Source organism: Rhinolophus sinicus, linkage group LG10 (genome assembly GCF_036562045.2).
Source record: "Rhinolophus sinicus isolate RSC01 linkage group LG10, ASM3656204v1, whole genome shotgun sequence".
Taxonomy (NCBI): domain Eukaryota; kingdom Metazoa; phylum Chordata; class Mammalia; order Chiroptera; family Rhinolophidae; genus Rhinolophus; species Rhinolophus sinicus.
The window spans coordinates 69,847,834-69,874,752 of NC_133759.1; the positions used below are offsets into that span (position 1 = coordinate 69,847,834).

The 26,919-nt window shown below is 46.2% G+C and overlaps 1 protein-coding gene across 11 annotated transcripts in view; it reads right to left on the reverse strand.

Moving 5' to 3' along the window:
- Window positions 1-26,919, reverse strand: part of RASGEF1C (RasGEF domain family member 1C) — an 86,564-nt gene that overhangs the window by 53,437 nt on the left and 6,208 nt on the right. The window contains exons 1-2 of one of the 11 annotated variants that reach the window (XM_074313344.1): window positions 6,227-6,331; window positions 5,963-6,021 (exon numbers count right to left, since the gene is read on the reverse strand). The exons of 9 other annotated variants lie outside the window; for them this stretch is intronic. In XM_074313344.1, the coding sequence (XP_074169445.1) occupies window positions 5,963-5,986 (24 nt within the window). In that variant the 5' untranslated portion in view covers window positions 5,987-6,021; window positions 6,227-6,331. Of the gene's footprint in view, window positions 1-5,962; window positions 6,022-6,226; window positions 6,332-17,687; window positions 17,786-26,919 lie in introns of those variants that run through there. One more of the 11 variants, XM_074313346.1, reaches the window with a different exon arrangement.

Here is a 26,919-nt window from a genome sequence, read left to right on the forward strand (position 1 = left end):
ATCTTTGGCTGCCAGATGGAGACTAAGAAGCTGACTGGACCTCTGAGGGAGAGGACAGGGACGATGGACAGGCTCACTGTGGGGAGACCTGGGTGGGCCGTTTTGGGGAATTCTGATACTGGGGTTGGGAAGAGGAGCTGTGCGTGTAAATCCTGACTGTAACCACCCCCTTTAATTGATCCACAGGCTGGGAATTGGCTACATCAGGTCTGCTGTATTGCTGCTTACTCAGCTACCTGCTTTTCAGCTTTTCTTGCTGTTGTTGCTACTTCCGTTCTCCCTGTCCTTATTTTATTTTATTTTTTTTTTAATGAAAAGTCCCACTAGTGTATTTTAGTGTAGGTTTCAGGGGGGACTGGGTGTTTGGCCTGTCCTCCTGCTGCTCTCTTTCCAGCAGGATTAGAGGTTAAGCAGATGAAGCTGGTGGCCGTCTAGCCACCAAGGGAAGGCTGGGAGCCACTCTTACTGCCCCTTCAAGGCTAACAGGAGGACAGGTGTCGAGCACAGGTTTGAGACCTGAAATCCAGCTGCACCTGAAGTTAACCCTGCTGGTAGACTTTTTATTTATGTGAAACTGTAAATTCCCAGTTTTTTGTTTTGGCTAATTTGAGCTGGGCCTCTGTCACTAGAAGTGGAAAGAACCTTGAAAGCAAAAAATTGCCCCAGATGACAGTCCTGCCTGCAGGACCGAGGATGGCCCGCCTGTGGTCTCCTTTAGCCCCCAGAAGGCAGATGGGAATGCACCAGTGGAATAGTCTCTTGTTGCTAAGTTAGAAGTATTTCCTGCAGATTCCTTTGGTTCTTGGTGGCTCAGCCCAGCACCCCTTCAAATCCCTCCTGCAAGAAGCCATTGGCTCTGCCTGAGCCTGAGAAGCAGATGGGTCAGTGAGGGTTCCAGGATCCAGTCAGGGCACCCACTTCCTTCCATGCGCAGTTTGTCCCCAGGCACCGGCATGAATTGCTCTGTGAGCCAAGACACCCTTCTCCAGATTGTGTGAGGGGTGGGTTCTGTCCTGGGAGGGCACCCCTTGTGTTGGTGTCACTCACTGGCCATCGCTTCACCACCTGAGATCACTCCACCTGGCTCCCAGAATTAGAGACTCCTGGGAAAGACCCCTGAGCTGCCCTCATGCAGATTTCTATCCTAATACAACTCCAGCACCCCACTCCCCTTCAATCATTCAGCTTTGCCTCTGGGAAGAAAAAATTGGCCCTCTATTTCCGATAAGCCACATACAATATGCCTGTCACCAGTGATACAGTGTAAAGAACGCTTTAAAAATGTCTTTAAAGATAACTAATAGAAAATCCGGGAACACACCATCTTGTGCCTGCATTTGCAGGTATCTCTGCCAGGAGCACCCTTCCCTCACTTCACCTGGCTGACTCCTCATCACTCAGAGCTTGCTCGGATGCTGTGCCCTGAGAGGACCTCTGTGATGTTGTGATTTATAATAAATACATTCATTCCCTTTCCTGGCACAGAGCTCCCACAACCTCTGACATTTCCTAAATGGTAAGAAAGACAAAGGTGTCGATATGTGTAACAAATCCCTTTCAACCAAAATTGATTTATGTTAAGGATGGGGGCTGGTTGCCAGGGGAACCAACCAAGTGATTAAAGTGTTGAAACTTCAGTCCCGCCCCCCTGACCTCCTGGGAGGGGAGGAGCTGGAGGTTGAATCAATCGCCAATAGGCAATGATTTCTTCAATCGTGCCTGTGTAATGAAGCCTCCATAAACACCCAAAAGGATGGGGTTGGAGAGCCTCTGGGTTGATGGACACGCGCAGATGCTGGGAGAGTGGAGAGAACGTGGAAGTTCCTCGCCCCCACTCCATGCCTTGTCCTATGTACCTCTGCATCTGGCTGTTCATCTGTATCCTTTACCATATCCTTTATAATAAACAGGTAACGTAAGTAAATGTTTCCCTGGGTTCTGTGAGTGGCTCCAGCAAATTAGTTGGAGCCAGGGAGGGTGTTGTGGGAACTTCTGATTTATAGCCAGTAGGTCAGAACCTGGACTTGCGATTGGAGTCTGAAGGGGTGGAGGACAGTCTTGTGGGACTGAGCCCTTAGCCTGCGGGACCTGGTGCTGTCTCCAGGTAGACAGTGTCAGAATTAAGTTGGGGGACACCCCGCTGGTGGTTGGAGTGCTGTGTGCAAAGGAGCCTCTCAGATCACATCATGCAGACCTTCCGGGGCCCCTCGACGTTGCATCTCTGGGGTTATCTCCTCATGGTCCCTGCCACCTACTGAGGTGCTCATCTGTTTGTTTACTTATTTCTTCCCTGTCTCCCCACAAGATCGTGAGCCTTAGAACATGATCTCATATCCACTGCAATATCCCTGTGCCTGGACTGTGTTTGGGCGCATGTTGGGTACCCCCCAAACATGTCTGAAATGAGTGAGTGATGGATGACCATCAGGTTCTGGTCCTATCTGGCCACTGATCTGTGGTGTGCCCTTGGATTGAATGCTTCCCTTCTTTGGGTCTCATTTCCTCACTGAACTGGAGGGACAAGGAGGGAAATCCCTGTCCTTGTCTAGCCCTGGTGTGCACAGGGGACTGTCCAAAATCAGTGGTCACTTGGCTTCCTGCTCACAGGCCCCACCTTCTTTCTGAAATTAAGGACAATGTTTGCCTGCCTGTGGCCACTTGGGCCCTCCATTTCCTGTGCCACGGAGGCCCCACACAGAGGCTGGCCATGTCCCCCTGAGTCTCAAAGTACTGGGTAGGATCCAGCTGGGCCAGGAGATGGGGAAACTGAAGCCCAGAGAGGGGACATTTACACTCCAGGTCCAGCCCCAAGGATCCCAGTCCCGGGAAGTGGATTGAGGGGCCACAGACCACGTGCCACCACGAAGAGCAGACCCAGAGGGGAGTTTCAGATCCTCAGAGCCAAAAACCGAACTGTCCTCCTGACTTAGACCCCATCTGTGTCACCGTGAGCAACTCAAAGCCAAACAGCCTTTTATTAGTGACATTTGATAAGTGGATCCCCTCGTCTTATGAAGGAACTTTGTACAGGCCTGCATTGTCATAAATAGATGTATGTTTATTACTACTTATATTTTGGTGTTTTAAGCTATTCTTGTTCCTCTGCCTTTCCATATACCTTTTAGAATGACCTTGTCTATGTCTACAAAAAATCCTGCTGGGATTTTGATTGAAGCTGTGGTAAATCTGTAGATTAATTTGGGGAGAACTTATAGCTAATGTGAGAATTTAATGCTATCAATTCCTTTCAAAGCATCATTTTAGGCATATCCCACAGATTTTGATATGCTGTATTTTCACTCTCATTCAGTTCAAAATATTTTCTAATTTCCTGAGACTTCCTCTCTTATTTAGATTATTTAATTTCTAAGTGTTTGGAGATTTTTCTGTTATTGTTCTATATTTGATTTCTAATCTAATTCCCTAATGGTAAGAAAACATACTTTGTGTTACCACCATGCTTTTATAATTGTTAAGGTATGTTTTATGACCCAAGAAATGATCTATCTTGGGGAACAGTCCATGTGCACTTGAAAAGAATGCAGATTCCGCTGTGGTCAGGTGGAGAGTTGTATACATGTCAGTTAGATCCAGCTGGTTGGTGGGGTTCAGTTCTTCCATACCCCTGCTGGTTTCTGCCTACTATTTCTAATGGTTATGAGAGAACAGTACTGAAGTCTCTACCTATATTTGTGGATTTGCCTATTTCTATTTTGCCTTTTGGTTCTGTCAGTTTTGCTTCATGTATTTTGAAGCTCTGTGGTTAGGTCCATATACATTTAGGATTCTGTTATGCCCTTGTTGTAAACGACCCTTTTATGTAACGTCTCTCTTTTATCTTTGGTAATTTTCTGAAGTTTACTCTGGTATTAGTATTGCCACTCTAGGTTTCTTTTGATTAGTATTTTCACGTTATATCCTTTTCCTATTCTTTTTCTTTGAACCTATCTTGGTCATTATATTTGAAATGAGTTTCTTTTAGGCAGCGTAAAGTTGGATCATCTAAAAAATGCATTAGGACAATTTCTGTTTTTTAACTGGCGAATTAAGACTATTTACAATTTATGAATTAATTAATGTGTTTGGATGAGGGCTAACATTTTATTATTTTTTGCAAATAGATTTTATTTTCTAGAGCAGTTTTAGGTTCACAGCAACCATTTTATTTTTGTTGCCTCTGTTTTTAATTCTTCCGTTTTCCCTTTTCTGCCTTCTTTGGAATCATTTGAACATTTTTTAGCATTCCTTTGTAATTTGCCTATTTTGTTTTTGACTGTATCTCTTTGTATAGTTCTTTTCAAGGTTGTAGTAGGGATTACAATATACATAATTAACTTTTCACAGTCTATTTAGAATCGTGTCACCACTTCAAGTAGAATATAGAAAAACCTAACCACTATGTAGATAGCTTTAAAGTCTCTCATTTATACTGTAGGCATCTCATGTATTACATCTATATACACTGAAAAGACCATTTGACAATGTTATCATCTTTGTTTTCAACCATTAAACACATTTAAAAAATTCAAGAGGCGAATAATCACATTTATACAGTGTTTATCATTTCTATTGTTCTTCCTTCATTCCTGATGTTATAACTGTCCTGGTGTCATTTCCCTTCTCCCAGAGGAATGCCCTTTAGCAATGCAAGAGAGCAGGTCTATTGGCAATAAATTCTTAGTATCCCTTCACCTGAGCAAGGCTTATAACATCTTCATTCCTGAAGGATATTTTCTATGTATATGGGGGTTGACAGTTCTTTTCTTTTCATCACTTTAAATCATGATTCCTCTTACTTCTGTCCACTATGGTTTCTATTGAGAAATCCACAGTAATTTGAATCATTCTTGCCTAATAAGGAAAGCATCATTTTTCCTGGCTTTTTTCTTTTAGCAGATTGATTATGATGTGCCCGAACATACATTTCTTTTTGTTTTGTTCTGTTTGGGATTCATCCTGTTTGGATTTCTTAAATATGTGGGTTTAAGTCTTTGACTAAATTGGGAAATTATCAGCCCTTATTTCTTCAAATACTTTTTTCTGCACTGCTCTCTTTCTCCTGTCCTTCTGGGACCCTAGTTATATAAATGTTAGACTTTTTGCTATTATCCCACAGGCACCTGACGCTGTTAATTTTTCTTTCAATTTCTCTCTGTTGTTCAGACTGGATAATTTCTACTGAACTATCTTCAATATCACTGCTCATTTTCTCTGCCATCACCATTCTGCTACTGAGCCCATCCAGTCAGTTTCTAGGTTTTGGTTATGGTATTTTTCAGTTCTAGGATTTCCATTTGATTCTTTTTTATGTCTCCTATTTCTTTGCTGAGACTTTCTATCATTCCATTTGTTTTAAGAACATTTGCCTTCACTTGTTGGTGCATTTTTATAATCGCTGCTTCAAAGTCTTTGTCGGATAATGTGAACACCTGCTTCATCTTAGCATTGATGTCTGGCCATTAGCTTTTCACCCTGAGAGTTGAGGTTTTCCTAGTTCTTTATACATCAAGTAATTTTGGATGGTGTTCTGGACATTTTGAATATTATGTTTTGGAATTCTGTGTCTTGTTTAAATCCTATGGAGAATATTTATGTTTTTGTTTTAGCAGGCAATTGACTCAGTTGGGCTTGGGCCAAAAGTTCTGATGAGGCTTCTCTGGGTTGTGGTTTCAATGTTGTTTTTCGAAGCCATTGAGTTGGTATGCAAATGCGTGTGCCACCTTGTGGCCACTCTGAGACCGGGACCATGGTCTGTTTAGTACTTCACTTATTAACGCCTATGGTGTGCTGTTGAGGGTCAGATCCACACTTGTGCAGCTTGAGAATGAGCCCTGGAATTTATAAGCAACTTCACGGGGTTGCTTCCCTGAGCTCCTCCCTTTCTACAGTCTCTATGGTATTTGCCAGTTTCCTGGGGCTCTCGTTTTTGGTCTTCCATCTGGAAAGCTAGGGCTTTACTTACCATGTTCTGATGTGCACTACCCATGACCGTGCCTGTATCCAGGGCAAGTAGGGGTAGGACTGTAAGAGAAAGAAGAGCTCTCTGTGGGCGGCGGCTCCTTCTCCGCTTAGAGAGGAAGGTCCCCTGCCTCAGGGTTTTAGGCTCTTGCAGGGCCCATGCAATGCCCCTGTGGGGCTGCTTGTGGGCTGGGATGGGAAAGAGCAGAGAAAAGATATTTAAAATGGATTTTCCCATTCTCTCTGAGAAATGAGACCCCATGCCTACCTCTTAAGCCAGAACCAGATGGTTCGTCCTGGAACTTCCTCTGTTGGTATTGATGTCCCTCCTAGATTTCAGGCTGCTCTGAGCTCAGGTCGAGGAACAGCAGTGGAAGGAAAATGGTAAACTCACTGCTCCAAGCATTCTGCCAGAGTTTCAGCTGCATCCAGAGGAACAGTAGCGTGCGGCACGCTCATGTTGCCCCAGAACGAGAACACTGGCACTTTCATTTTGTAGTTTTATTCTTTTTAAAAATAAAGTTTGTTTTTATTACATTAATGTTTATGGTCATTTTCTATTTATGGGAAGTGATGCTAGTGATTTAGGTGGGAACGTAAAATTTTATTACAAAATATATGCATTTTAATATATGAGTTGATCTTTTGAAAAATAGTAAGCAAGGCTCCACCACACCCAACTGCCTGCTTGCTGTGCCCCAAACATGCCGTCTGCATGCCCACCTCTGAGTCAAGCTTTCATTGTTTCCTCTCTTTTACAATACCCTTCTCTCCATTCCCCTTGAAGGTCCAGCTGCAGTGTCCCCTCCTGGAAGAAGTCTTCCGAAATGCAGCAGACAGCGGGCTGGGGCCCATGCATCTGGAGGTGGTAACCAGAGGAAGTGAGTGAAGAAAGGGTCCTCCAGGCAGCCAGGGTTACAGACAGGGACCAGGCGAGGGATGGTTGGCTGGGAAAGGCGGCATGGGTGGCGGCAGGTGGCGGCAAGGGTGTTGTGTGGGCTCCCCAAGCCTCAGTTTCCCCCATGCACAACAGGGCTAATGAACCCGTGTGAGCATAGACAGGCTGTGAGTGAATGCGCCCAGCTCAGTGCTGGGACTTGGTCAGCACCATCGGCTACATCCCATGACATGCCCGGCCCTTCCCTAAAGTCCTTCTCATGGTCCATGAGGTCCCACCAATTGGGCTCCAAGCCCAGCTCTCCAATCTGGTCCCTGATTCTCCCTTGCACACCCTGTGCTCATTCCTGCCTCAGAGCTCTGTGATTGCTGTTCCCCCCACTGGGAACGCCCTTCCTCCAGGCCTCACCTGGCTGCCTCCCTCAGCCCCCATCAGAGCAGAGGCCTTCTCTGACAGCCGGTCCACATGGCACTCGCTGCCCAGCTGCTCTCCACCCTGGACCTTGTTTCATGTCCCCGTGGCATCTACTGGAGTCTGCAGTTATGCGTCTTGTTTACTTGTTGGTCTCCCTCCTCCCCATAGGACCTGTGAGCTCGTCTGGGGCACAGCTTTGCCAATCCTGCTCATAGCTGCACCCCTAGCACCTAGAAGAGTGTTCAGTCAACATTTGATGAATGAATGAATGAATGAATGAATGAATGACAGTCACTGTGAGGTGACTGGATGCAGCAGCAGATGCAGGGGGTGGAGTTTGTTGAAAGTGCTCAGCGGTGCCTGGCTGGGGTCCGAGGCTGACAGTGTGACCAGGCTGCCCCACGGGCTGGCCAGCCAGGCGGCAGCTGCCCGGAAGGAGTGTGGCCTGTTTTGGCAAGGGGGAACAAGCGTCTTATTTACCACGGAGAATGAATATCAGACACTGTGTAAGAAACATATTTGCCACTGAGATGCATGAAGGGAGGATCAGGGATGAAAGAGCTAACTCTCCCTCAGCTGAGATTCTTTTAACTGCCCCACACCCCTAGCCAAGAGGGGCAGCCCTGCCTGCCCCACCCCGGTCCAGCCGACTTGTCCCTGTTGGGCCCACCAGCCTCTTGTGACTGCCCCCAGGTTCCTCTCCCGTCACACTTCTGACAGCTTCTGTGGCCCCAGCCCTCATTCCATCCTGCACTGGAGCCACCTGGACCTCCCCCTGCCCTGCTCACGGGCCACCTGTCTCCTGCTGCCTCTGAGCCCTCTCTGTGCTACAGCCGAGGGACCTTTAGCAGCACCCCAGATCCATTCCACTCCTGCTCCCCTGTCCTCAGCCCCCCATGTGCTGGCTGCTGTGGGATCTGTCCCCAGGCTGGGCTCTCTGCTCTCTTCTTCGGGCTCGCCTTCCTACCTTATCCACTGCGTGTGCATCTCCTCTTGTGGGTGGAGTCAGGATGGTCCCTTGGTGGCCCCTGCCCAGAGAGGGCCTGGAGGGAACGTGTTCTCTTAAGCATTACAGAGCTGCTCCAAATTGGGGCCCTCAAATCCCAGAGAGCATGAGACAGTCTGGGTCAGAAGGCTGTGGCCCCAGTTCCAGGGTGCAGGAACCACACTGGGAGACACAGCCCGTGTCTACCATTCTAGGCAACTTGTGGCCCTTTCCTGGCCCAGGAGTGGGACCCCAACCCCTTATCTTCTTCAAGGAGGGACCACTCAGCACAGCACAAGGGAGAAAGACCCTTTGCTGCTTCCAAGCTGCAGAAGCCTTCCACGGTTCAGCCCCTAAAGCAAGACCAGAATGAATCTGGAAAAAGGTGTGAGCTGCCAGGGGGTGGGGTGAGGGCTGCTCACCAGAGGAGGGGGCATCAGCAAGGACCATGGTCCTCTCTCCCCACGGCCCGGGCCCCAACATCACCCCTTAGAGGACGGGAGATGGAGCTGACAAGGCACCCCAGGAAACTCAGAGCCTGCCCTTTGCATCTAGGGCTTTGTTTTCAGCAATGCTGACACTAAGTTCATTTACCCCACTGTGCCTGCACCACTGCCTGCCTCCTGCTGAGGGTCAGCGTGGGCTGCCCATGCACCCTGCAGGGACGCTGCCCACATCATACCGGAATCTGGGGCAAAAATAGCCAGTTCCGTCTCCAAGTGTCTGCATGAGTCATCCACACCTCCTGACAAACACCTCTCAGGCACTTTCAAGGATAGGGAACAGCTGATGAAAATAAATGTTTTGTTTTCTTCCTGCATTTCTGGGAGTCATTTCAAAGAGTGTTCCGGGGAGGCAAGCCTCTGGGGCCTGGGAACCTGCTCTGTGGGAAGGGCCAGAGTATGGGTCTTCCACACTATCTGGCTGTGAAACAGCCTCCTCACCTGACTGAGCCTCAGTTTTCACATCTGAAAAGTTGGCTCATAACAGCCAGCCTGTAGGTTGGCTATTAGGATCTACTAGGGTTAGGAGTATGGTCAGTGCTCCTTCAGTGTAGTCCTGCCCACCCCTTCTGCCCATTGCACCTGAAAGTGGACTGAGGAGGACCAGTGGGGCCACCTTCTCTGTGACAGAGACACTCAGGCCCCCAGCATGCCCAGACAGCCGAGTGGTTACCTCAGCTTGCTGCCCCTCTTCCGCCCAGCCCTCCACTGCCATTTGTGTTGCCTGAGCCTCTCACCAGGACCTGGTCCGGGGCCTGGCCCAGTGTGCCTGGGTCTGTCTTGGTGAGGGCCCACAGATCCTGAATGGCTAAGGAACTGGGCGGCAGAGAGGCTCAGGGGTCCCCAGAGGTCAGGACAGAGTTGAGGCTGCATAGCATCACTCCCTGAGGCCATTTCACTCTAGCCAGAGATGTCTGTGATGAATCTGGAAAATTTTAAAGGACAGAGAAATAATTTCATTTCTCCTGGTATTTGGGGGAACGAGTTAAAACCTGTGTAGTTTTTTGTTAACGGTGACCCGTGACTGGGATCCACAGGTATAGGGGCCCAGACACATGGGGTGGTCCCAGGGAGTGGGAAGCTGAGTGACCCGGACAGGTGGCTATGGCGTCCCCAGTCTTCCCTCCCCACGGACGGCAGGGACTGCAGAATGGCTGCGAGCCCGAGTGGGGCCTGAGTGACACCGAGCAGGGCCACTTATCTGAAAATAACTCTCAGAGCAGAAGCTGCTTTTAAATACTTCTCATTCTTGCTAAAAGAGGAGGCTCTCACAGCTGAACGTCAACAAATTCGTCATCATCTTTTCTGGGAAGAACAAGGACGATGAAGTCATCAGTGTTATAATAAAACAAAGAAACACACTGTTTTTCTCTGGCTCCGCTCAGAAACATCCAGCAGACAGAGAAAAGGCCCTTGTCAGAAAGGCTGGGCAGATGTGTTCGTGTGCGTGTCTGCACCCCCGGGGGCTCCACTCGGAATTCCGGGTTCAGTGCTGTCCTGGGCTGCAGCCTTTGGGACAGTGGGGCTGTCATCCCCAGCCAATGCCTGGATGTTGTGTGCACAAACACGGACTGTGAGTCTGGTTTCCTGGAGACTTGCTAAGAAGCAATTTTGTCGTTATCTGCATTTCATAGAAAGGGAAACTAAGCTCGGAGAGAGGGGCTGGGCTAGATCACCTAGCTGGAGCGTGGGGGGACAGGAGGCCCTTACTCACCCCTTCTAGAGACACGAACTGATATTGGGCTTTTATTGTCTTCTGAAAATGGGTTGGAGGTAGGCCCACAGCAGGGACTCATTCTGATGTGAGAGGGTCTCCACGCAGAGACCCCAGGCAGCGTGTGTGGGGAAAGGCCCAGGCGACTGACACCATAGGTCCTAAAGGCTGCCCCGCTGTCCAGGGCCAACTGCCTGAAAGACCGTCAAAGAGGTGACAGTGTTAGAACCCGAGTCCTGTGTAAAGAGGCCACTTGGCCACCGTTGCAGAGCCCAGCAAGCCCTTGCCTCTGAGGCTGGGAGCTCCCCCTAGCAGAAGGCCCTGGACATCTATCCCCACCCTCAGCATCGGGGAAGGCTGGCCGGTGCTGAAAGTTCTCCTAGAAAATGCGGGTGCCTGGCCTTACTCTAGCTCCTGGTCAGCCTGCCCAGATGCTCCACCCAGAGGAATCCTGGGTTTGGGGACCCACAGACCCACCCCATCAAACACTGGGGAGCCCGCGGGGAAGTCCCTTCCCCCAGAGCTTCCTAATGAAGTGGAAAGAGTGCATGTCTCACACCAGGGGAGGGGAGGAAGGGGCAGCCGCTGCACCAAACAAACACAGTCCAAGCCTGGCTATCACACGTGTCCTTGAAAGTGAACACATGAGCATTAAGAAAGCATAGCAGTGGCCTGGAGAAAAGGGGGCAGCCGGCATTTCCTCCTGGATTAACCAGCCCTTCTAGCTGGCAGTGGGGATGGCAGAAGCAGTAGAAGCTGTCATGACATCAGGAGCCCAGAGTCATGGCTGGCTGTGCCGCAGGCTAGCCGGGCTGCCGTCACCTGGACCCACTCACTCCATCCCTGACGTCCATCACGTGGTTGCGCCCGTTCTGTTCCACACGAGGCAACTGCGGTTGAGTGACTCGCCGCTGCAGCACAGGGGGCTGGGAGAGCCAGGCCACTGAGTGGTGTGGGACTCAGAACCAGTTCACCCTACCTCTCCCATTCTGGGCCCTGGGCCACGTGTGTCAGCGTGAGGACACCTACTGGGAGAAGCCTTCGCAGAGCTGGGTACACCTGCACGCCAGGTACCAGCAGGGTGACTTGGGTGGGGCACACCTGTCCTGGGCAGCCTCCTTGGGCACACCTGTCCTGGGCAGCTCTTGCCCTGAGAAGCCCCCTGGGTCCCTCCAAGAGCCTGGCCTCAGGCTCAGGATCTTCAGGACATGAAACCCTTTATTTCAGCGTTTTTGAACAAGGCACTTCAGGGTCTCTTGCAGGATATTTCCAGGCCTGATTACTCTCTGCGCAGCTATTCACTTGTCATGTGCCTCATATCAATCTACATTTTAAAATTAGCATTGTCTTTACCAATAATACCCATGAACTCATGGGCCTAATGTGCTGGCCACATGCTTCTTAGAATCCATTAAAATAAACACATCAACATACAACGACTGAAGAGTGAACACACGTGTTCTTGCATGCAGTCCTCAGCCAGCCTGAAGAGGCAGCATTGTTCTCCCCACCCCACCCCCAGTACATACGGCTGCTGTGTGAAGTGGACTTCAGTACCTCCTGCCTTGGGATCTCTTAGGTGGACCAAGCTGTTTCCTTGACATGCCCAAGACCCAAGGAAGCTGCGTCCCTGTCCCTGGGCCTTGGCTGGCCCCACTCTCAAGTGGCAGGTGGAACTTGAGGCAGAGTCCATGCAGGCCACAAGTTCCCCCCCCCCAGCCCTCCCTTTCCTGCAGGCTGTGGCAGACGGAGGGCCCAGAGGACAGTGGGTGACACAGCCATTGAGTGCCTGCTTTAATCTCCCAAAGGCTCAGCCTGAGCGCTGTCAATCCCGTCATCAGGACACTTCTAGGCTCTGCACAGGTCCCAGGTGTCAACTGTCACACTCCCGGCCCTGCCAGGGTATGGCAGGGAGACTCACTGCTGGCACACATGGCCTGCTGTGTGGGTGACGGGGGCCTGGCTTTCTGGGGCTAACACTTTTCTTTCAAAAGATTCGGCCACACTGATGCTATGAAAACACCACTGCTCTGGCGATAGTAGCTGTCTCCTCCTGCCCCAACCTTGGTCAACTTGTCCTCTTGGAGGAGGGGGCTACCACAGGAGGGGCTTCCAGCAATGGCAACTTTGCCAGCATGTGGGAAACCAGGGTGTGGAGGTGAGACACTCAAGTAAGAAGTAGAGGTTGGGAGAGGGGCAGCGGGGAGGCTGGCCTAAGGGCTGCAGAACGACTGTGGCTATTTCCACAAACATCCTGGGCGGGGTGTCTTTGGGCCATCTGCATATCAGACCTCTGGCTCAGCAGCCCCATCCTTTCCTGCTCTTGGCCGCCTTCATACTTACGCTCTGCTCATCCAGCAGCACCCCCAGGAAGCAGGCTGCTCACAGGCTCCATTTTTAGCACCATCACAGCTTCAGCAGCCCCATGTAGGCCCTCACACGGGTGTGTGATGTGGCCAGGCTGTAGCACATGTGGACGGAGCGAGCCGGGCTGCTGTGACAGCGGGACCCAGGGTTGCTTCCTGCTGTGGCCCAAGGCCACAGGCCTCTGTGGCTTCTGCTTCCCCAGCAGCTGTTCCCGTCCTTATGGCAACAGAACCCATTTTCTCCTCCCTCTCTTGCCTGTGGTAGGAAGGCATGTGGCCCTAGTGGCCCTTTGGGGCAGGAACTGCCTTGGCCTACCTTGGTTTGGGATGGGCATGTAAGTCAGCTCAGGCCTCTCAGTGTAGTCCATTCCCCAGACTTTGGGGTATATTCATGGGTAGGCGTGTCACGTGGGTGGGCCACCAGACTCAATTCCTGGGATATTTATTTAAATGGTCGAGGCGCAGACTGTCTTTCTACTCAGTTAATGGAAAGGTTAAGTAAGTGTGAAGCTGCTGGGGGTCTTCTTCTGAAAGGAGCCCACATGGAGAAAGCAGAGCCAAGAGGCAGAGACTGAGACCATGTCCTAGATCTAGCCATGCCTGAAGTCCACCTGGGCTTTTTATTCTTAGATGCTTAAGTCTGATTGAATTGAGTGTCTGCATGTACCACAGAAAGAATTCGAACACCCCAGGCTCTCGAGATGGGCATGTTACACCATCATCAGCAGGCAGGAGCTATGCTGAATCGGCTGTGGGCTGTGGGAAGAGCAGGCTGACCAGAGGGTGGATGTGGGCTTGGTCCTTGGTAGTGAGACTCTTGGAAGCTCACTTTCCCTCTCATATTCTCATCTGTAAAATGGGCCTTAGTGACCCCAGCTCCCACGTGACATGTGGAGGTGATATCTGGTCTGAAACTCCATGAAAGGAAGGACATCCTGGGGGTGGGGGTAGGGTGTGTGTTGGGGGACAGCAAGAGCCAAGGCCAGGAGATAGAAGCAAGCCAAGAGGAGCAAGGCTGCTGTGGTTGGAGCCGGATGACAAGGACACTCTCTGTGGGGCATGGGAGAGAGAAGAAGCAGAACCTGGGCCAAGGGCGACATGGGATGTCCCTGGAAGGTCTCTGACTTCTGGGAGAAGGATGGGTGGAGGGAGAGTTATGGGTGTGGGACAAGCTGGAGTCAGGGGGGTGGAGAGAAGCGGCTATAATCTGGGCAGATTGGGAAGGTAACGCCCACAGGCCATGCTGATGTTTGGATAGCAGGGGCATCACTGATGGGAAGGGCAGTCAGCTCCTTGGGTTTGCATGACCACCTGGGTGACTTGACCAAGATGAGGAAAACTGCAGGGAGAAGAGGTGGGAAGGTGGTTGGGAGGCGGGAGCAGTAGAAGGAAGCTGGGGAGGGGACCTGGAAAGCCCAGATTGGGACAGTGCTGGAGGGAAGGGCTGATTAGTGGGCCAAGGGCACAGAGAGGGGAGGAGGAGCATGAGGCACAGGACCCTGCAGGGGATGCCCCAGGGCTCTGAGGACCCTCCCCAGGGGATGGCATGCAGGCAGATGCCAGTCTGGACCAACTCCTTTGACCTTAGCAATCACTCCGAGGACCCTCCCCAGGAAGCGTGCAACCATCCATAGCACCTGTGGAGGGAACAGAGGCTCCCACGCTGAGCCCAGGAGGGGGCCCAGCAACAGGTGCTGGTTCAGCAAAGTATGGCCCCACTTTTTCAATGGCTCTGCACGCAGCCTTCAGAGGGGCACAAGAGATTCTGAGCAGAATGCCTGCCAGCTATGGAGTGAGGAAAGCCAGTTATTATTCAGGCTGCTCTTAGTACCAACGGATCTTAGCAAAACAAACAAACAAACAAACAAACAAACACCTCCATGCACCCAGAGAAAAGGTCTGGGTACATTCAGTGACAAGACAGATTACCTCTCATTTAATGAACTGGTGAATGGTTTTAGTCTCTCCTCTACCCTTTTCTTCATTTCTGACTTTTTTTCCTTCAGTGAGTGTGTATTACTTTTACAGGCAAGCACCTTGGTTTTCATTTGGGGGAAAAAAGAAAGGAAAGACAAGGAGAGCGCAGACAGGAGAAGGAGGTGGAGTGAGGCGCCGCTGGCGAGGTGGGCAGGCCGGGTTGCAGGCAGGCGCCAGGAGGAGGCAGCCACTGGAGCTGCACCGTCTGCCGCTCTGGGGAAGCCAGCCAATTCCAGTAAAAGGCACGGACACAGTCTCCTGTTTCTCCAGCCACTTACTAGTCTGTGGAGGTAGTAACATGGGCAAGCATGAGGGGCGCATTGGACTTTGACAAAGAGCAGGGATGGGAGATTCCAAGTCATTTGTCAAAGCAAAGGCTGGTGTACAGGGAGGCCAGGCGCTGCCTCAGACACATAACAGCTGCAAGGCTGCCTCTTCTCTAAAGCCACTGCCACCATCACGGCTCTTTGAGATGAGCTTTAAGATTCCAAGTAGTCAGAAGACAAACTGCGATTTTGGGGTTTCAGACTGGCATGTGCACATAAATTTACAATTTCCAGAGTCCTTTCACAGAAGTCACTGTTCCTGAATTCTAGGTCCCTGCCTATAGACTCAGGGAGCTGGGCCCCTGCCCCAGGCTGGCCACAGGTGGGGACAGCCCAGGTTTGGCACCTGCCCAAGGGGTGAGGCCCCTTGCACAAGCAGGGCCCCTGGGGCCCTCAGCCTCTCTTTCAGCCTTAGTTAGTGCTGCTTGTTTGTTTCGTTTGTTTATTTAACTTTTTACTGAAGTATAACAAACATCCTGAAATGCACACACATGTAACGTGTGCAGCTAGGTGAGTTCTCCCAAAGCAAACACACCTGTACAGGGCCCTTACCATTCACTAACCCTTAATTTCCACTGGAAAGAAAAACAGAGAGGGCTCACCATGTAGAAAACCATCACTATTGAAACAAAGCCTGAGACTGCAGCACCCAGAAGGGAACATGCACCAAATGCAGGAGAGAGAGGATGAAGAGGGGCCCACGTGGTCGCGGTGGGTTGCACACCCAGCAGCTGCTCTGGCCCTCCTGTCTGTCACTGGTGGTCAGAAGGCAGCTGCCCGGGGATGCACCAGGCCTGCTCAGCCTCAGTCCCACCCCAGATCTACACGAAGGAATCACGAACATGGTAACTACACGGGTAAAAAGAAACACTTTTTTCTTTCTATTTAAATGTCTTTAAAACATAATCAACTGTTCAAAGTAAAAATAATGTAGTGTGGGTGTGTGAACATGTGGGAAAAATATATGATAACAACAGCATTGTTATGGGTTGGATTTGGTCCCTCCAAAAAGATACGTTGAATATGATACCCCCAGAATCTCAGAATATGGCATTACTTGGAAACAGGGTCACTGCCAATGTCATCAGTTAAGATGAGGTCATGCTAGAGTTGGGTGGGCCCCTAATCCAATATGACTGGCATCTTTATAAGAAGATGGCCATTTGAAGACATAGACACACAGGGAGAATACTATGTGACCATGAAGGTAGAGATCCGAGCTGCAAGCCCAGGGACATCAAAGATTTCTGGCAAACTACCAGAAGCTGGGAGGAGGCAGAGAAGGATTTCCCTGGTGGTTTCAGAGGAAGCATGGCCCTGCGAACACTTTGATTTGGGACTTCCACTCTGTGAGAGAACGCATGTCTGTTGTTATAAGCCATCCCAGTTTGGGGTACTTTGTTATGCAGCCTTAGGAAACTGATATAAGCAGAGAGGCTGAGAGGGAGAACGGAAGCACCTGGCAGAAGGTCCTCACACTGTACATGAAGTGTATGGCAGCTCTTGAAGGTAGGCTGTGCTAAGTGAAGGATGTTGTGGTGGGAAGAACTCCAAGCCAGACTCCCTGATTCCCCACCCCTGGTGTACACGCCTTCTATAATCCCTGTTCCCTGAGGGTGGGTGGGAGCCATGCAGGTGAGGGATGTCACCCGTATTAGATTATGTTATAGGTGAAGGAGAGTTTTGCTAATTTAGTTAAGGCCCTTAATTGAGTTTGCGTGAGTCAAGATTATCCTGCATGAGCCTGACTTAATCAGGCATGCTCTTTAAAGGAAGGTCTAGAGGTCAGAGCCTGGCATCAGAGGCTCTCCGGATATCCTTGAAGAAGTAAGCTACTATGAGTTCTGCCATCATCTACTTGAGCTTGGAAGGGGACCCTAAGCCTCAGCTGAAATAGCAGCCTCAGCCTTGTGAGACTCTGAGGAGAGGACCGAAGCTGTCCCTGGAACCTGACTCATGGAAAGTTTAAAAAAATAAATGTGTGTTGTCTTATGCTGCCAAGATTGTTTTAATGTTTTAGGCAGCAACAGAAAAGTAATACAATGTATATTATGACACCCAAATCAAGCACTAAAGTAACATAACAAGGGATATAACTAATAAGTCAACAAAGGGGATAAAATGGGACCATAAAAAATATACAGTAATCCAAAAGAAATCAGAAAAAGAAGATAAAAGGACCAAAAAGCATGTGAAACAAATAAATAGTAAATAGTAGGATGGTTGATTTAAATCCAATAATACCAATAATCACATTAAGTGTAAATAGTCTAAAAAAATCCAGTTAAAAGGCAGAGATTTTCAGATTGGATAAGAAAGCAAGAACCACAGAGATGCTGTCTACAAGAATCCCTCTTTAAATATGAAGACACAAATAGGTTAACAGCAAAAGGAAGAGAAAGGAAAGAAAGCTGGCATGTCTACATTATTAATCAGACGGAATAGATTTCAGAACAAAGAATAGTCCATAGGTAAAGAGGGCCATTTCATCATGACAAAGGGGTCAATTTATCAAGAGGACTTGACCATCCTAAACAGGTACTCACCTAATTACTGAGCTTCAAAATATATGAAGCAAACATTGATAGAACTGCAAGAAGCAAATCCACAACTCATGGTTGAGATTTTAACACACCCTTTTGTCCTATAATAGACAGAACAAGTAGACAGAAAATCAGGAAGAATATCGAACACTTGAGAAACGTTACCAAGCAAATTAACCTGATTGATGCTTATATAAACGTTCACACAACAACAGCAAAGCATACATTCATTTCAAATGCATAATTAACAAGATAGACTATATTCTGGGCCATAAAACAAGTCTCAGTAAATTTAAAAGGATTCAAGTCATAGAAAGTATGTTCTTTGACTACAAAGGTATTAGATATCATTAACAAAGATACGTGGAAAATCCCCAAAAATTTGGAAACTAAATAACACATTTCTAAATAATTTATGGGTGAAAGAAAAAGTAACAGAGAAATTAAAAATTTTCTGAATAAAAAATAAAACACAACATATCAAAATATGTAGGATGCAGTTAAAGTGGTAATTAGAAGAAATTTTATAGCAGTAAATGCCTATTTTAGAAGAAGAGAGATGTCAAATCATTACTCACATCAATGACTTCAGCTTCTACCTTAAGAAACTAGAAAAAGGGCAAATGAAACCTAAAGTAATAATAAGAAAGCAAATGATAATAGTCAGGGTAGAAATCAATGAGGTATACAACAGAAAACAATGAAACTAAAAGCTGGTTCTCTGAGAAGATAAAAAATTGAATAACCTTCTAGTCAGACTAATCAGGAAAAAAGAAGATAATATACAAATTAACAATATCACAAACTAGAGAGGTGACATTACTACAAGTTCTAAAGATATCTAAAGATAAATATATCAAAAGATAAGAAAATATCAGGGACAACTTATGACAATCAATTGACAATTCAGATGTTATAGAAAAATTTCTTGAAAGATAAGAACTATCAAATTTCATGAAAAAAGAAATAGATAACTTATTGAATAGCCCTATATCTATCAAGAAATTGAAATTGTAGTTAAAAACCTTCCCATCAGGAATAAGACAAGGATGCCTGCTTTCACTGCTGCTATTTAACACTGTACTCCAATTCTAGACAGAATAATTAGGCAAGAAAAAGAAATAAAAGACACCAAATTAAAAGCCAATAGTAAAACTATCTCTATTCACAGGGACATGATCATAAAATCCCAAAGAACACACACACACACACACACACAAACCTACTAGAACTAATAAAGAAATTCAGCAAAGTTTCAGAGTACAAGATCAACACACAAAAATCATTTGTTCTATATACTAGCAATTAACACTCTGAAAAAGAAATTAAGAAAACAATACCATTTACAATAGCATCCAAAAGGAGACAATATCTAGGAATAAATTTAACCAAGGTGAAAGACTTGCACACTGAAACTATAAACTATTATTAAAAAGAAATCAAAGCAAATCTAAATAAATGGAAAGACATCCATGTTCATGGATGAGAAAACTTAATATTGTAAAGATGGCAATACTACTCAAAGTGATCTACAGATTCAATGCAGTTTCTACCAAAATTCTAATGGCCTTTTTTGCAAAAATACTAAAATTCATATGGAATTGCAAGGGGCCCTGAATAACCAAAACAACCTTGAAAAAGAAGAACGAAGTTGGAGGACTCACATGTCCTGATTTCAACACTTAGTACAAAGCCACAATAATCAAAAGAGTGTGGTACTGTCATATAGAATGACCAGTCCAGAAATAAACTCATCTATTGCCAGTTGATTTTTTTAAAGGGTGCCAAGATCATTCAGTGGGGGGGAGGGGGGGAACAGTCTCTTCAACAAATGGTGCTAGGACAACTGGATACCCTCAAACAAAAGAATGAAGGTGGACCCTTACCTCACGCCACATAGAAAAATTAACTCAAAATGGATAGCAACCTATATATAAGAGCTAAAGCTATAAAATTCTCAGAAGAAAACATAGGAGGAAGTTTCATGACATAGGATTTGGCAATGGATTCCTACATAAGATACCAAAAGTGTGAGCAACATAAGAAAAAAAAAATGGATAAATTGAACTTTACCAAAATTAAAAAACTTGTTTGTATCAAAGGTCAATATAATGAATGTGAAAAGACAAACTATAGAATGAGAGAAAATATTTTCAAATCATGTATCTGATATAGGACTAGTATCTTGAATATAAAACAAACTACAACTCAACAACAACAAAAGACAACCCAATTTTTAAAAACGGGCCTAGGACTTGAATATACATTTCTCCAAAGAAGATATACAAATGACCAAAAAGCACAGGAAAAGATGCTCAGCATCATTAGTCATTAGGAAAATGTAAATCAAATGACAATGAGATAGACACCACTTCACACCTAGGATGGCTACAATCAACAAAATGGAAAGTAATGTGTTGATGAGGATGTGGAGAAATTGGAACACTTGTTCATTGCTAGTGGGAATGTAAAATGGTGCAGCCTCTGTGGAAAACAGTTTGGCGGTCCTCAATAAATTAATCATGGAATGATCATATGACCCAGCATGTCCACTCCCAGTTGTATACCCTAGAGAACTGAAAACAGGTACTCAAACACATACCTGTACACACATATTCATAACAGCATTATTCACAATAGCCAAAAGGTGGAAACAACCTAAATGTTTATCAACAGATGAATGAATAAATAATTGTGGTATATAGATACAATGGAATATTATTCAGCCATAAAAAGGAATGAAATACTGGTGCATGCCACAACATTGATAAATCTCAAAGACATTAAGTGAAAGAAGCCAGACATGAAAGGTCACCTCTATATGAAACATTCCTAGAGCTGAAGTTACCAACTATAACCACAGATTGGTGGTTGCTAGAGGTTGGGGGGAGAGCAACTACTTAATGAGTATGGAGTTTTATATTGGGTTGAGGAAAATGTTTTGGGACTAGATAGAGGTGATGGTTACACAACCTTGGTAATTTGCCATATTAACAGACTAAAAAAGATCATCTCATAAATGCCAAAAAGCATTTATCGGTAATCCAAAATTCATTACTGATAAAAACTCTGAGCCAACTAGGAATAGAAGGGAAGTTCCGCAACCTGATAAAGGGCATCTATGAGAAACCATAGTTGATGAAAAACGGAATGTTTTCCCCCTAAGATCAGGAAAAGGGACGGTTGTCCACTGTCATTGCTTGTATTCCAGACTGTACTGGAGGTTCTAGCTAGTGCAATAAGGCAAGATAAACAAATAAAAGAAATCCAGGGGTGGACGGTTAGCTCAGTTGGTTGGAGCACAGTGCTAATAACACCAAGGTTGCCGGTTTGATCCCCACATGGGTCACTGTGAGCTGCTCCCTCCTTAAAAAAAAAAAAAAAGAAAGAAAGAAAAGAAAAGAAATCAGGGTTTAAAAGGAAGAAATGAAACTGCCTTTATTTGCAAATGATGTGATCATCTATGTTGAAAATTCTACAAAACCTGTAATAAGAGCACTGTAACTAGTCAGTGGGTTAGGCAAGGTTGCAGGATACAAGATCGGTATACAAATGTCAATTGCATTTCTATATACTAGTAACAAAATATTGGAAATTAAAATTTAAAAAATACTATTTACAATATATAAAAAAACAGAATACTTAAGGCTAAGTTCGAGATAAATGTGCAACAGCTCTGCATGTGGTAGGACAGAGGCCCTGGCTCTGAGGCCACCCACCTTGTCCACATCATGGCGGTTTGCTTCTTCAAGGCCAGCAGGAGAATCTCTCTCAGGCTTCAAATCTATCTGACTTCAGAAAGGACCTAGTCCTTCCTTCAGCATTTGCCTGATTTGGTCAGGCCCACCCAGAAAAATCAGTTTTCATGAACTCAAAGTCAACTGACCAGCGACCTTAATTGCATCTGCAAAACCCCTTCTGCCATATAATGTAACCTAATAATCTAAAAATCTTGTCATATTCAGAGATCCCTCCCTATCACACTAAAGGGAAGGGGATTATTCAGTGTATGTCCACACGCAGCAGGGGGGATCTCAGGGAACATCTTAGAATGCTACCTTCCACACAAACAACTGTGTACGTCCACACAATGGGACTCCTGCTCGGCAATGAGAGGAAGAAGCTATTGATATACATAACACAGATATATGAGGTGTGATCAAACAATACGGTGAATGCTTAAATAAAATAAAAAATTTATTACAGTAAAAGGCACATTATCATTAATCCCCCTCAAAAGACTCCCCCTCGCTTTGAACACACTTATCTCATCGTTCTTACCACTTTCTGAAGTAGTTCTGGAAGTCTCCTTTTGTGAGTGTCTTTAGTTGAACTGTCATGGCTGCCTCAATGCTCTGAATCATTTTGACTTTGGGGAAGAGCCAGGAGTCACACGGTGCCAGATCCAGTGAATAAAGTGGATGAGGACACACTGTAATGTTTTTATTTAACAGAAATTGCCATATACTAGAAGTGTGTGACACGGAGCGTTGTCATGATGGAGGATGATTTACAACACATTCTAAAACACACCTTCCTTCTCTCAACAGTAGCTCACACCTGACTGACTGCATCAAACAAGTTGAAACTTGTCACACCCTGTTACTACGGTTTAACGCACCGCTTCCTGTGTTGAAGATCCCTGCCTTTCATTGGATGGCACTCGGCAGCAGCATTCACCGTATTTTGTGATCACAACGGAAAGGCCTCGTGTCACACATGGCTTCTGGTATAGCAATTTCTGTCAAATAAAAACATTACAGTGTGTCCTCATCCACCTTATTCACCAGATCTGGCACCATGCAACTTCTGGCTCTTTCGCAAAGTCAAAATGATTCAGGACATCCAGGCAGCCATGACAGGCACAACTAAAGACACTTATGAAAGAGCACTTCCAGAACTGCTTCAGAAAGTGGCAAGAATGATGGGATAAGGGTGTTCAAAGCGAGGGGGAGTATTTTGAGGGGGATTAATGATAATGTGTCTTTTACTGTGATAAAATTTTTTTTATTTAAACATTTACCGTATGTTTTGATCACACCTTGTACTTTAAAATAATTACGCTGAGTGAAAGTGCTAGATGGATATATTTATTATTTCAATTGTGGTGATAGTTTCACAAGTATTTACATATGTCCTGAGTGTTTACTGCATGTTAATTATACAGGTATTTAAACAAAAAAGTTTATAAAACCTGATATTTAATAGTTATTGAACAAATATTTGTTTTTCAACTTTTCAACTGTAATTTTTATGAAATTTAAATACAGGTAAATTATTTATGATGAAAATTTAACATAAGCCCAAAATGCACATTTGATTTTGAAGATAGTGTGAAAAAGGAGTATAAAATATATCACTAGTAACTTTTATATTGATTATAGGTTGGAATGATAGTGTTGTGGGTGTATTAAATAAATAAAATAAAATATATTATTCATCTTAATTTCACCTTTTTAAATTTGGCTACAAGAAAACTTCAAATTACAGGGACCCATGATATTTCCACTAGCTCGAATTAGCCAGCTAGGGGACATGTGAGGGACAGACAAACAAGTTCAATCACTCTAGAAGGAGACAAACAGCCAAATTCAGAACATGGCACACTCTACAGGGCAAATGTCCCCATTTCTCTAACAAATGAATGGAATGAAGACCCCCCAAAATAATTACATATAAATACAAATATATATATATATATATATGAAGGACTATTATATAGAATCAAAGACTTAAGCATTATAAAAATCAAATGCAATGATGCAACATGTAGAACTTGCTTAGATCCTATTTGAACAAATCAAGTGTAAAAAAATATTTTTGAAGCATCAGGGCATCTGATTGGTTATGGACGGGCTATTAGACGACATTGGGAAATTATTAATTTCACTAGGTGTTCAGTGGCATGGAGCTCATGCCAATCTGATCCCTATGAGTTCAGAGCTGCATCTCAGAGTCATGACAGGGGAAATGATGGCCGGTCTTTGATTTGCTTTAAGAACCTAACAGGGTGGGAATATAGATAAAGGAAGACGGGCTGTGAGTTGATAGCCGTGGAGCTGGGAGATGGTGGTTCATCTACACCCTGTTCTTTATATGTTTATGTTTTTGAAATTTTCTATAAGGAAAGTTTAAGGGAAAAAGAGGGAAAGTGTGACTTTCTCCTCAGAAGTACCACCTGGTCTGGTGCCATATAACCTTGGGCTGCCCTCCCTGCTTTCCAAGTGCAGGATCACAGGGTTGTCCCCTGACCCCTATCTGAGCCAGGGACAAAGATTGCAGCATCAGGAAGGGACATGGGGTTTCCTCATTAAAGTGAGTGGCAACAGTGCCGATCACGCTTATTACATGCAGTGTGCACCTGTCAGAGACTCTGCTCATGACGCTGGTTACGGCACAATAACTTAATTTGTTCCTGCTTACACTGGCTGTCTGCAAAATAGAAGGACATTTTCCCCGACAACATTTCAGAACTGCAACATGCAGACACTTAAAGTCCCTTTCATCATCCAAAGTGCTAATACAATTTGGCTGCGTTCATGCAGAAACATCTGTTTCAAACCGCAGGCCACTGCAATTCATGTCCCAGGAGCAGCTGTCACACACTCTGCCATCTCAGCCTCTCTAACCCTTCCATAATCCCCCTACCGCCTGTACTCGGTCACACAAACCACTGAGTGTGCAATGTTTTATTCGTAAGGGGATTGTCAGAACAGGCCAGTTGTCAGAACCGCTGAGCTGGGGAAAGCCCTCAGTGTGCTCAGGACACGGGTGTCTTCCAGGTGATTGATGGGTACTGCCCTTAAACACAGGACTGGAGGGTCCAACCACTTTCACAGGAATACGTCTTTAAGTGGATAGCAGCTCCCGTCAGGGGTTCTAAAGTGTGGTTAACCTTCTCTGAGGGTCAGAGACAGCCACTCCCCCAATTCACCTGCCCAGGTGGGGTCTGGGTGTCCGAGTGCGCAGGGTGACCCTCCCTTGCACCTCAGAGCCTCCCCCTTCTCCTCTGCCTGTGTTTCTTGTGTTTCGGGTCTGCTGAGGGTTGGGAGGGAGCCCGGGAATAGGCTGGTTAGGACGGACCACAGCCCTCCTGTGCATCCCACACCACACTCCCAGCCTGTGTGCAGGATGGTGGTGAGAGTGGCCCAGTGCCCGTTCTTGAGCTGCTCACGGCCAAGACGCAGAGGGCGGGCACTGAGCTGTCAAGTCTCTCATGTGGGGTCCTGGACCCAGGCTCCTCCCTCCCTCTTCCCAACCACCGACACTTTGCCTGACTCCTGTTTGACCTTCCAGAGCAGCTGGGGCATGGCCTTCTTCCCAGAGTTTCCCTTGATCCTGACTGCAGCCGTCCTCACGTAGGTGTGAGCTCAGGGCACCCTGGGCCCCTCACCAGGGCCTACTGCAGAGAGGTGCCCTGGTGACCACCTCGTGTGATGAACTTAGTGGTCTCCAAAGTGGGAAGTGTGTCCCCAGAGTACAAACCAACAGGAGGAATATGGGAAGAAAATATGGGAACTCCTTTATCAAACATGATTTTGTTACATAATATTTGCTACATAAAAAGATGACCCGTAACATATATGCAAGTCGTAAAGCCCTCCACCCAATCAGACAGTGGAATGTCACCAATCCCTCCATTTCATCTGCCTACCCACCATCCTCCCTACCCACCCCACTTCCATCATTCCCACTATCTGGAATTAAAAAAAACTTCATTAAAAAATATTTTATCTCAGAAATATGTATTCCTAAACAATGTACTGTATAGTTAGTTTGCTTTTAAGTTTTACAAACATGGTGGCATTCTGTACACAGCACTCTGTGACTTGATTTTTTCCCACTTAACATGTTTCTAAGAGTCTACTGTCTGACTGTCCATTATGTGAATGTTCCACAATTTCTTTTTCCGGTTTCCTGCAAATGGAACTTAAGTTGGTTCCAGTTGTTGCCACTGAGGGCAGGACTCTGGGAGCGCACACACACGCACATGCACACCCCGTTCTCTTAACATCAGGGATGGAGCTGTCCCTTCTCAGAGGACACACCAAGTAGGCAACTTGACTACATAATTCCCAGCGTGATTAGATAGAAGGGTTTCGTTGACCCACAGCCTCTCCAGCATTTCTTATTGCAACACGTATTAATTTTTGCTCATTGAGTGGGTATGCAATGGTATTTCTTCCTTAAATATTTCATAGAACTCACTAGGGAAGCCACCTGAGCGGGATGTTTCCTTTCAGGGAAGGTTTTTAACTATAAATTAAATTTCTTTAACAGAAAATTGTATTGTTCAGATTTTCTATTTCTTCTTGTCAGTTTTGGTAAGTTATGTCTTTCAAGGCATTTGTCTCTTTTATCAAATGTATTGGGTACAAAGGTCTTCATATAAACCCCTTGTTCTTCTTTTACTATCTGTAGGATAGTGGCAATTTATGTTTTCTTTTGGTCAGTCTTGCTAGGAACTTATCAGTTTTGTTAATATTTTCAAAGCGTTTTTTCTCTATTTTTTCAAAGGCTGTGGTGTTTTTTTCTCCTCTATTCTCATGAGATGATGTTGATAAACAACTTGGCACACCCTGCCTGATAGAATGAGAGATAGTAAGCACTCAGATGGATGGACAGATGGGTGGCCGAGCAGAGAGGGGACAGTCCCCATAAAGACAGAAAAAGGGCAGGCCATGCCGCTTAAAGATAGCCCCGACTGTAAACATCTCAGACCATAAACAGCAGCGCCCATGTGAACGCCAGGCCCACCCTGGCTGGTGACCCTTTGAAGTTCCCTTCCGTCCCTGAGCCTCTGTTTTCTCATCTGTGAAGTAGGTGGAAGTTGCTGTGAGAACTGCCTGAGGCCACAGGTACACAGTGCTGGTGCTTCAACCACTGAGGAGAGAAGTGGTCATTTTACTATGTAGCCAAACACTGGCGCTTTTGAATGCTGTCTGGATTTAAGAACAAATGAACAATTTACTGACCAAGTGAATCAAGTAAATATTTATTCTGGAGGGGCAATATTTAGCTGATTCTCAGAGACTGGTCCTTCTGATACTTGGCGAGATCCCTTGTATGGAAAGCAGGAATCCGCCAGTTAGAATGGCCTCTGGAGCAGGAGGGAAGGGCCTTTAACTGGCAACACTCGAGCCTGTGTCAGCTTTATTCAAAAAGAATAAAATGCAGGTGCCCTGCCAAATTCCTGGACCTTTCCCAGATTAGTCCCTAAGACTTCCTGGCTGAG